Source organism: Gouania willdenowi, chromosome 24 (genome assembly GCF_900634775.1).
Source record: "Gouania willdenowi chromosome 24, fGouWil2.1, whole genome shotgun sequence".
NCBI lineage: Eukaryota > Metazoa > Chordata > Actinopteri > Blenniiformes > Gobiesocidae > Gouania > Gouania willdenowi.
Genome location: NC_041066.1, coordinates 12,451,945 through 12,464,009, shown reverse-complemented (window position 1 = coordinate 12,464,009; position 12,065 = coordinate 12,451,945). Strand labels below are relative to the sequence as shown.

At 39.2% G+C, this 12,065-nt stretch overlaps 1 protein-coding gene across 16 annotated transcripts in view; it reads left to right on the top strand.

Moving 5' to 3' along the window:
- Positions 1 to 12,065, top strand: part of nrxn3b (neurexin 3b) — a 383,656-nt gene that overhangs the window by 97,660 nt on the left and 273,931 nt on the right. For 9 of the 16 annotated variants that reach the window (XR_003672980.1, XM_028440201.1, XM_028440202.1 and 6 more), the window contains 3 exons: positions 861 to 1,162; positions 2,364 to 2,408; positions 4,006 to 4,167. Coding sequence is in view for 15 of the 16 variants with exons in the window: in XM_028440201.1 (XP_028296002.1) it covers positions 861 to 1,162; positions 2,364 to 2,408; positions 4,006 to 4,167 (509 nt within the window). In the remaining variant the exon portion in view is untranslated. The remainder of the gene's footprint in view (positions 1 to 860; positions 1,163 to 2,363; positions 2,409 to 4,005; positions 4,168 to 12,065) is intronic. The other 7 variants (XM_028440215.1, XM_028440211.1, XM_028440213.1 and 4 more) reach the window with 2 other exon arrangements.

Below are 12,065 nucleotides of genomic sequence, written 5' to 3'. Positions count from 1 at the left end.
AGGGCCCCGCTCTCCACATAGAGATAAGACGTACACACACGCAGAGACAGACGGAAATACGCACACTATGTGTCTGTAAATACACAAAAAAGCTTGATGAACCCTCTTTATAGAAGCACAGAGTCAAAAACAGCGTGAGGCTTAGTGAGCCTTCGTGAGGCCGTCAATCAATGCTCACTGGGGGATGTGATTGGAGGAAACCGTCCTCCCTCCTCTCAACTTTTATAGGAGGGGTGGGGCCAACAGTGAAAGTGATGACGCAGGAGAATCCTAAAGAATCCATTTCAACCAACAGCAAAATTAACTTGTCATAGCCGGCGTTCAACCAGTATATCGAACATTTTACAACTAAATACGCACAATTAAAGTACTTTTACTAAAATATGAAGAATGAGAGGATCAATCAACAGCACTACTTAATACACAAATACATGTGTTTTCAGCAGAAAAAAAAGTTGGTTTGGGGTGTACTTAGTGTTTAACGCTAAAGTTGAAGTATTTTTCTTATTTTGCACGAGGAATGATTACAATTTACTAATGTTACATCATTTTAACGTTGTCATATGTCTGCGTTTGCCAGCGGGCCAACATATTAAAGAGTAAAGATGCAGTAGTTGTGTATGTTAATTCCACTACAAAAATTAGATCAGCCCCTGCAATTAGATGTGAGGGAAAAAAATATCGGTATCGACATCGTGTTATCGGCCCAACAAGTTGTAAAATATTGGCACATCGGCCAAAAATTCAATATCGTGCATCACAAATAATAAACGTTGGTTGAACAATGATCGAGATTAGTTATAAATAATGTCTCTCATTAGGTCCAAAATGACGCTGTTTTTGTCTCTTATTTTTTCCAGCGCGAGAAGAGAACGTGGCAACGTTTCGTGGATCGGAGTACTTCTGCTACGACCTTTCCCAGAACCCCATTCAGAGCAGCAGCGATGAAATCACGCTGTCCTTTAAGACATGGCAACGGAACGGCCTCCTCCTACACACGGGGAAATCCGCCGACTATGTCAACCTGGCGCTAAAAGATGGGGCTGTTTCCCTCGTCATCAATCTGGGCTCCGGGGCCTTTGAGGCCATTGTGGAGCCCGTCAATGGAAAATTCAATGACAACGCCTGGCACGACATCAAAGTGACACGCAACTTGAGACAGGTAATCGAGGGGTAAAGGTGATGGGCTGATCTCGGCTTGGAGAGAAGCCTTTCCTTTGGTTATATTTGGTTTCTTTTTTTTTAACTGTTTCTGAAAACTGTTTTTGATTGGTTTCATTCCATCAATACAGTTCAGAGATAGATGTCATTCTACTTTTTGGTTATCTTTACAGTGACATGAACTAGTATCATTTTAATTTCATTGTCTGAGTTCTTTCTTCTTTATTGAGCAGCTAAGATACAAGTGGGCTGTTAATTGCCAGGTGGTCTGTGCACTCTATAGTTCTTGTGTCTTTTTTATGCTAATGCTATCTGCTAACACTCCTGTCAGCCACAGTTTCATCCCTGTTTGCTGTTAGGAGAGGTTGTCATGCCGGTGTAGGAAAGACCTTAAAGCCAAGCACAAAGTACTTACCTTTAAGATATCCATTAATGAAGTATTGATCGCATAAATGAACAGCCTGCTTTTCTTAAGTCAGAGTGTTAGTCCAGCATGAGTGCAGTTGTATATTTCTATATGTATTTGTAGCTTGTTGTAATTTAAAATATGGTCGTAGAATCTGTACTGCCTTGTTTTTCATGTGAGGTGAGGATACAATTTTATTACTACAATGTGCCAGGTTTCTAACCATCCGCGACAGATAGATTTTCTCTTACAGGTTGGTAAATAGCTGAAGAAAAATGGCCGCGAAGGATAGCAAAGTATTTAGTGGGAATTACTAGCCAATGGCCAGGGGCTTTTTTCTGCCCTCTTCTTTCACTCTTTTCACTCAATAAATCTGTCTCTTTCTAACTCATTCTGTTGCAAGATTATTTAGACTAAAGGTGAAAAGAACCCACTACAATCCTTGTTAGAAATGTTGCCATTGTACATATTTTTTTCTCTGGAAGTCTTGTCTTACAGGAGTTGTCTTCTCGTAGTGCTATGTTGTCGAAAATGTGGCGTGGAAGGCCCAATGGCAATCTATTACAGCTTCCAATCTCTGACCAATTCTCTAGTGTTTCTTTTTCTTTCTTTAAACCATTAAACTAACTTCATGATAAAGCAGCATTTTATCACTAACAAGTATCTAACCAACTAATGTACTAACATCCTAATTCTTCATCATCTCTTTGGGGTTTTGTTTTTCTGTCCATCCTTATTAACAACGTTTTTTGTTCATTATTCTTTTGATTTCCTTTCTTCCCCTTTTTCTGGAAAGCAATCAGGCATTGGACACGCTATGGTAAACAAACTACATTGTCTGGTAGCTATCATTCTTATTGTCTTTTTTTTTGGGTTTGCCGTGTGTCCCCTCCCCCTCTCTTCTTTTATTCGTTCTCTTTGAGTTTCATCCTAGACACTCTTATCAAAAAATGAGGAGATGGGTTTGTATTACCAGGCAATTCTTTCTTTGCTTCTTCTCAATTCCCCCCCTGACCTGCCAAAAACCTCTTTCTTTACCCCACAATCCCCCATCCAGTTTTGTTTTTTTCACTAAAGCTTTACTTTTTTATTTGTTTTCTTCACATTAATACAGATTTCCAATAAGTAAAGTAATTGACTACTTTGCCTTTCTCAGGGCAACTGACTTTGTATTTGTTTTTTTTCACACAAAAGTCCCCATTTTTTGTGAGGACTGTCGTCCAGAACTGACAGAAGCTTGCCACAATCCTAAAGATGGTGACCTCAACACTTGAGCCGCAAAAGAGAAACAAGAAAATGGCAACCCTAGCCTTTATTGCGGGAGCTCTGACAGTTGTTTTCAACTCACTATGGCGCATGGCATGCCCACACCACATTGATCTTATCACCTCGCAGACTCATATAACCTCATCTCTGTCACCCAGAATAACCACTAACACTCTAATTCATTCACTCACCTACCATCTGTCACCGACCCATTCACTTTGTCCTTCCTGTGTGTGTATATGTTTAGCATGGTACAGTGGTGTGTGTGTCTCTTGGTGAGCGTTGATCACCATCACAGCCAGGCCTATATACACTGCATTTCTAGGAAAAAGCACATTGATCTACGATTATTGGTTAGGTCTAGTTAAATTGATGTATCACCAGTGATACTGGAGCTAAACTTGATCAGAGATCAGTGTTGGCTTTTCTGAGAATGTATTTGCATATGGGCCTAGTCTTGAACGTGCATGAGCAGCTGAACCCTGTGTGGCCTATACCCCTGCTTTGTTTGGCACCATTGGTCCACTTACTCCCCAACATGTCCAATTAAGTGTGTTTAATTTGACTTCTAATGGTTGATGACCTTGGTTTGCACATTGATGTGATGTGACAACCCTCCCTTTGTTTGGCATGTCTTTAAATGTGGGTGTCTATGAGAGAGGGGAGAGTGTGAGATTGTTGTGATTTTGATGTGTGAAGACGTGCATGTGCACGTCTGTGAGTCTGCGTTCAGGTATGTGTTCTGTCAATGTGTGTCTGCAATGACAGATGAATCCCGAAACCTAAGACAAGTGGAATCAATTTGTCCTTGGTTTGAACATTGTACTAACCCTCCCCCAACCTGAAGATTCAGAACCAAACCTAGGATCCATTCTCTTACCCCCATCAAAGATAAAGAAAATATGCCATGGCCATATTTTCTTTACCTGTCCCGTGAATCCTATGGTTAAAAATTCCATTAACAAAATATTAACACTTTCTGGTCCAAAACAACTACTTCAGTGAACCAAATGGTTCTGTCAATAAGGTTCATTGAGTAGAGTGGAATCCAAAGAAAAGTTCTTAGCTCATGTGGAATGCAGACCAAGGAAAGAGGTGTGTTTTATGCTCGGCACGAAATTGAGTTCCAGAGTGTAATGGCTTGGCTTTGGCTATGTGTTACCCCTTAACAGGTGACTATCTCCGTTGATGGAATCCTTACCACCACTGGTTACACACAGGAAGACTACACCATGCTGGGCTCGGATGATTTCTTCTATGTGGGTGGGAGCCCCAGCACTGCGGACCTGCCTGGATCTCCAGTGAGCAACAATTTCATGGGCTGCTTGAAAGAGGTAGGAACGTTTGTGCAAGTACACGTAGAACAATATTCAGCTTTCTATATTTGCTATACAAAGCTACTTTTCTTGCATTTACTTAATTTATCCAGTAGTTTCAGGAAAACAGCTCTTGTGTTTATCGGAGGATTTGTTGAAGAACACAAAAAGGTTTTTATCCTTGGAAAATGCATTATAATGTGACTTTTGGATTCATTTCCAGCAATATCTAATGCTACAATTGATTTATTTATTTTTTTCTAATGCTTCCCATATAAGACCCCCCATTTTAATGACATGTAATTGTGAGATTGGTCATCATCCTCCTATTAGGCCGCAGAATAAACAAATAAATATAATAATTAATGCAAACAATTGTGTAAATCCTGCTTCGATAGCTTGATCGCATTACCGGTTTTGTTCATGATGTTCTTACTGTACAATTCTTGCTAATGACAATAACAGTGGAGGATTTTTTTTTAAATACACCTATTCAGCAAGTGATCAAAACCCAATTTGAAAAGTTTCTCAACAAATTATTATGTTCAAAGGGTACAGAAATAGTAATTCTGGTCATTTAGATGGCAGTAAACCTGTTTTTCCCAAAGTTTGGGGCCCAAAATATCTTACAAAAAACATGGCCTGTTACCTTAAAAACCACCAAAAGTTAAAAGAAACTTATGTTAAATCATTTTTTCCTAAATAGTGCCACATTTGTAACCATGCAGTTGTTGGATCAGAGCTGAGTATTTTGGTTCATATTTTTTATTGTTTATGTTCATTTGTAACAAGAGTAATGAAAAAAATTAACCAGAATTTTTACTTTTTTATCATTTATGTTCATTTGTAACAAAAGCAATAAAAGAATAAACCAGAATATTTAGTTTTTTATCAGTTTATGTTTGTTTGAAACAAAAAGTAATGAAAAATATAAACCAGAATTTTACAGTTTATGTTCATTTGTAAAAAAAAAAAAAAAAAAAAAAAAAAAAATCAATAAAAGAATAATCCAGAATATTTGTTTTTTTTCTATTTATGGTCGTTTTTAACAAAAAAGTAATGGAAAAAAAAAACCCAGAAAATTTGCCTTTTCATCGTTGTTCGTTTGTAACAAAAGGAGACAGATAAACCAAAATATTTTCTTTTTATCCTTTATGGTCGTTGCTCATTGGTGGATTTACATTCTTCTATGTTCCGTGTTAGCATCTGTATGATTTTGAACAAATACAAACCATGATTCCTCTTGTTTAACAATTTTGTGTCGAAGATGTTTTTATAGAGTTTCAGTCGTACCATTAATTTCATGCTATTATCAAAATAGGACTCAATGCAATACAAATGATAGCCCCAACTGTTAGCTTTTTACATGTTCACAGTGTGCTTCATTTTTGCTGTGGTTAGTGGTAATTATTTTTGCATTAACGAATGCATTAACTAATGGATACTTGCCGTGTCTCCTACATTATTCATTGGTATCATCTGCAAATCTTCAATTTTCAGAGATAAAAGAGATCCGTGTTCACAGGTGGGAGATATATCCGTGTAAATGGTGTGCATATTCCTTGGGCTCTGATGTAGTGGCACTTGTATCTATCAGGTGTTTCCATTATTGTCATCTGAACAAATGCGACTCATTATAGCTCGGCCCTTGAGTTAGAGTGTTTGGTGGACAGAATCATGGAGGTGATTCACAATGGCACTGTAGTGTGATCCTCACCTCTTCATCATACGTTGCTCCATTAAGCAGGCGCGACGCCAGCTGGTATCCAGCGCCATACAAATTGCTCACGACTAGCCTTGTGATCTCCTGCTCCTTTCTTTGCCATTTGTGATGTTTATTTACGATACATCTTTTGCATCCATTCCGTTCCATTAGGCCAAGTGTGTGCACTCCTCTGAGCGCTGTGTGCGTCTGTGCACTTACAGTATCACATAGGTGTTTGTATCATCCCTTTGTCTTCCCGATTCCATTTCACTTTCCTACATCACAGCTATTTGTTCTGTCTTCTCCACCTTTGCATGCCTTTGCAGTGAGTCAGTCAGGTTTATATCATTGTGGAGCTCAGAGTAAGGCCATCTCTTTGTCTGACTGTGTTTGTGATGTTTCACCAGGCCGCATGTCAATGCTGTTAAAGCAAGAAAGTCAGCTTTATTCTCTATTAATTCAAAAAAAAAAAAAAAAAAAAAAAAAAAGACGACCACTCGTCTCACCTTCACTTGTGTTCTGTATTGCGGGCGTCAGCTGGTCACACAGCTTACACATAGGGTGTGGAGAGCTCTGTAGTGACAACCTGTGCCACACTTAAGAATATTGTGATAAGTAACTCAAAAAATATAGCCACAAGCGCGATAAACGGCCCTCGCCTTCGCCGCGCCGTCTTTGCCGCGCCGCCTTCGCCGCGCCGCCTTTGCTGAAATGTAAAAATGCAAATCAGAGTTTTTATGTACAAATGGGAGCATATTCCAAAAAATTAATATTTTGTCATTTTTGCCCAAAATTCACAGCTCCGCCCTGCAAACAGTTATCAAAAATCCATGGGTATCTCTCGGTGTCCCACTTCTCTAGATGATCTCCAGCGATTTTGAACCCTGTCAGTGAAACGCCCTAGGAGAATTGTGTTAAATTACGTGAGCGAAAATAGCAATTTTTCAATTTCCAATTCAAGATTCTGGATTTTCTGCATATTTTTTGGCATGGTATTAATAATATTTTTTTACTTGTCTTGTTTGTCTTGTCAAGTACTTGTCATGGTCATGGTTGTTTCCGTGCACAGTTCCGCATTCACTTTGATTGACAGTCTCAAAAACAGGAAGTCGAATCCTATTGGCTGGACGCATTCGGCGATCGTTTTCATTTGTATAGGTGTCTTTAGGACGAAGGAGGGACTTATATACATTAATGTATATGAATGACCACCAGCAGTACACCATAGTAAAAGACTAGTTAGGTATTTTTTCATAGATTTCTCAGAAACTCCGGATATCAGCTTTAAGCTTGATTGTCTCTGGTACCTTTGTGAACACGTATTTGACATATGAATGTTTTGTTTTCCATTTCAAAGAAGTTACAGTTTTTTTTTTATAGATCCTATGATTTCCCATGTGTGAGGAACCAAAACAAGAAGAAAGAAATACGAATTTAGATTGATGTTGACTTGTTTTTTTTAGAAGACGTTTTATTTTTACAACGTCATGCGTTGTCAGCCTAAGCATAAAGAAAAATAATGCACCCTAAAATGTAGACTGGTATAGATAAATAATCTTGGCTTTGCCCTCGTGTAGTTCAATTAGCTTTTTCATACAGTATGACCTACTAGATCGTTACTTTGAGGTGAAGCTTCCAGAATGCTTCATGGCCACTTCATTCGACTTTGTGTACTCGACTGAAATGACTTGCTTCCCACATTAACGCTAAGGCTAAATCAGCTGCTGACAGCGGCTGCAGACATGAGCACTGATCTGAAGTAGATTAGGGAGGATATTGCACTTGTGTGTACACACGTCCCATCCTTCCCACCAAGTTGCCCTTCCCTCATGTCTCGCCGGATCAATACACCATTCTAAAGCAGAAATTGAGAGGATCTCGGTTTTTATGGAGTCGTTACAGTCCCCCTGTGCACACATTGTGAAATGACCCTGTAAGGCTTTGGATAGGCTAAAAGATATCCTAACAAAACTTTAGTCCAATCAATGCAACGATAAGCTACATACAGATGTTGAAGATTATCATTTTTGATTACTTTATTGACCAGATGATGCAAACTTTAATTCCCACACAGACAAGACGAGAGCGTGTCGATGGGAAGATTATTGCATTTAAGAATCTCACTCCCATGCCTAGGGGATGGTAATGGAGAGTGATTGTAGAAAAAACGTGTGTGAATCAAACAAAAGCTAAGTTATAACAGCAAATCTTTAAACTTTTTTTTTTTTTGTTGAACAGAGAGGATTTTGTTTTTTTCAACAGCTCAAACATGTCATTGTTTGTTTAGTTACGTTGCATTTTTCATTTGCATTTCATACGGATTTTAATGTCAACGATCAAGTTTTTGATCGTTTTACGCCTTGTGCCCACAAGGCGACAACGATTTGGAAGCCGAATACAATAGCTTCTAAAAACAGGTCCCAGAGTGGGAAAGTCTGTGAGCGCCACCCGCTGGGGCCGCCGTGCGGACGGCGTATACGCTACTTTGCAAACGATATAACGCCATTAGCCGAAGCTCTACCTCATTGTTTCCCTCTCCTTCGTCTTTTCGTTTTATGTCCTGTTTTGTCGTCGCAAGGTTTATGCGCATGCTCGTTGTCTTCTTCCCTGTTTCGGTGTATTTCTGTGGCAGCGTTACGTATGGGCCTGGTATGTTTACTAGGGCTGAATTATTTGAAAATAATTTAATTGCGATTTTTTTTCCTCAATATTGCGATTGCGATTTAATATGCGATTATTTTTTCAAGGGCCTCTTGTCATGTACAAGCGATAAATCAATCGGTTTCATAATGAACAATTTCAAATTAATTTAAACTTTAAATAAATCTGAAATGTACATTTTAGAGCACAAATTACAGCAATAAAGCAAATAAATGTGGCTTTGCTTCTTCAACACATCCAACTAACTTCATGAAACATGTAAACATGTGGACTGCACTTCTTAAATGCTCTCTAAACTTAACAGTAATAAAAAATAAATAGATATAAAAAATAATATTTAAGCTTACTAATATCCAGTCAGTAACGTCACTTTCGTGGGCGTGTGTTTCCACATCAATCACGGCAGAAAGCTTCCTGGAGGTGCGGCTTCTCCAGCTCAGTGCCGCGTCAAATTTGTCACCAAAGTGGGAACGCGTCATCAAATTGGAGTGAGGTGTTTGGGCTCGCCCTGCGGTAAGAAAGGAGCAAATCACCCTCTAACTAACGATTGAGGGAATCAATGAAAAATACACTTTGGGCATGTGTATGAAGCCCATATAGCACTTTTATTGTTATTATGTTTAAAGCACAGAAAAGTTGATTTAGCGTAACATGGGCCCTTTAAACATTGGAGGGGCAGGCTCAAATCCAGTGGGAGACAATTTTAATAAAATGTATACCCTGAGAAAAAATTCTAAATTAATATCATTTACATGTGATAAGTATGTAGTGAAATATATCAGTGATATATCTTTAGTAATTCATATTCATTCACACACACAAGAATCACACACTGTAGGATACAGCTGCCTGTAATTATACATCTGGCCAGTAGGGTGTGGCTGCAGAAGCAGGTTCTTGAGCTGCTGGGGTGATTAGATGATGAGCTTCAGGTGTGAGGCTGACTCAGGCATGTGACTTACCACTGAAATACAAACTGAGACAGACTGGGTGATTCAAATGCTCCAGATGACTCAAAACATGGCAATTTACAGCAGATGAACAGAGAAAAGTATGTATTCCCAGAGCCAGAAGTCAAATTACCCTCTTTAGGATACACTAATGCAACTATGTTTAATTCAAGCCTCAGCTGTATGTTCACTGTATCTATTTATTTGCAAGCATCTTTAACAGTGCAGCTAGAAATCTATGTTACGCAGATAATCGTACCAAACTTTCCAACTTTTTAGACAACTCTGAAAGAAAGTTACCACATTAGATTCATTTGAGACTCACAGCCACGACATTGGCAGCTGAGCGATGCTTACATAGAGAGAATTAATCTCTTTAGCATTGTTCACAAATGATTAGGTTCATTGCAATTGTCCTAAAAACATATGCTGGAAAAGGCTGACAGGAAAATTATCCACTTCAGGCACAATGTCATTTAGTGGTAATTGCCTGAAGCACTGTGTGGGCAGGTCAGGTCTGTCAAAAATATCCCTATTGAATTAAAACACAAGAGTTTTATATTTTCACCTTCATGTACTCACTCCCACAGTCCCCTGCAACATGTTTACCTCAGTTGCTCATGCACAACTTCAGTCGTATTGAGGACAAAACGTATTGCATCAACCAGAGCTTCTTCCTTTTCTCTGCCGCGTCGAATTGTGATACAAACCACGCGTGGGTAAGTTCACTAAATGATCTGTGTCAGCATGGGAACAGAAAAGCTCTGCTGCATAATGCGCAGAGTATTGTGATACAATACATTTCACTTGGAACCAGCATTATGGTTTCATTATTTTAAACTAGTGTTTTGATTCATGCCTCACAGTTGATAAGTTCTATTGAAACATTTGGCAACATTTTTAGGTTTTGCGCTGACTGTGAACCACCTAATTGGTTTCCATTTTAAGTGTATTGCTAACATTTGGTATCTATTTTGTGCTTTTATGTTTATTCATCTGTTTAAAGCTTTGCTTGAAAAATGTATAAGGCATAAGGAAGCGCAAAGACCATGCATTAGTATGACAGTTGAAGAGTAACTAAACCTCAAAACTACTTTTTTCTGCTGAATACAAATGTATTTGCTGGTGATTGATCCTGGTTCAACTCTCAACATTTTAGTCAAAGTATTTCAATTGATTTTTGCTATTGGCTGAGAACAAGATCATGTGACGTTTTGGGACCATCTTGCATCTCAAGCAAGCACTGTTAGCCCCGCCCCTTTTATTAAATACTAGTACCTGTGGGCTCTACAATCTGTGAGAGTAGGTTGGATTGAGAGACTAGAGAGGTATATTGAGTAATGAGTAGCTAGAGATAACGTAGCATAGATTGTTCATTGGAGATTTTATAGTATAGACTGGGCGTGTCTTATCTGCTCAAGGAGCCACGCCCATAATCACAGCATTTTTTGTAATTTCCCTCCGAGTGGCAGGTCAGGAGAAAGCAGGTGTTTAGTTAGTTACTATGTTTAGTTCTTAAAGGTCCCATGTCATGCTATTTTTCACCCATCGCCATTAGCTCTAAGAACCCTAAAACATAGTAGTTGAAGTTTATTTTCCCAAACTTGCCTGTTTTCCAGAGTTTTAGCCTCTGAAATGTCACTTTCTGAGCAACTCTACACAAACGGGCTGATTTGCGTCCTACTTATGCATATTCATGAGTGGGTGTGTCTATAGACGGGACACTGACTTCCTCCTCCCCGCACAGTGACCTAGGGCCAGCGGACGGCCCGCCCTCCTCCCGCACACTCCGTAGCCGAGCTCATGCTGCTTTATAAACACAAGACAGAGCGTGGGGCGTTTGCCGGTACATACATAGACTGTAGAAAATGCATACATAGCACTGCGCAAAGGACGCTGAAATGCTCACCTCGTAGGTGTGTCTGTTTACATGTCAATCACGACAGAGAGCTTTCTGGAGGTGCGGCTTCTTCAGCTCAGTGCCGCGTCAAATTCGTCATCAAATTCGAGCGAGGCGTTGAGGCTACAGGAAGTCGAAGCCTATTGGCTGGGCGATGGCGGCGCGATTTGCAATTTGTATAGGGGTTTATAGGATGAAGGCGGGACTTATATACATTGATGTATATGAATGACCACCGGCAGTAGACCATAGTAAAATACAATTTAGGCATTTTATCGCATTTCAAAAGAATCATACATAAACATAGATTTCCCAGAAACTTCAGATATTAGCTTTAAATATTTTTGTTTGAAAAAATGTGTGGTAGATTTCAGTATAAGGAAGTTTTTATTTCATGTTCAAGGCAGAATTGACTGATAATTCACAAAAACCATGCATTGGTATGACTTAAGTTTGTTCTCTGAATTGACAAGACTGAGGTTATTTCTACCACACAAGTGTGATAAAACACAGATTATACTGTCTGTGTATTATCCTCTCTCTCTCTCCTCTTCTCTCGCCTTCCTCAGCGTTTGGGTCACCTGTGTTGATTTACTGTCAAATCTTCAGGATTATCAGTAATCCCACAGCAGTAAACTCTGTTTGCTGACAGCTGTGCACCATGTAACAATGTTGCAGTTTCCTACGCTCACATTGGTCT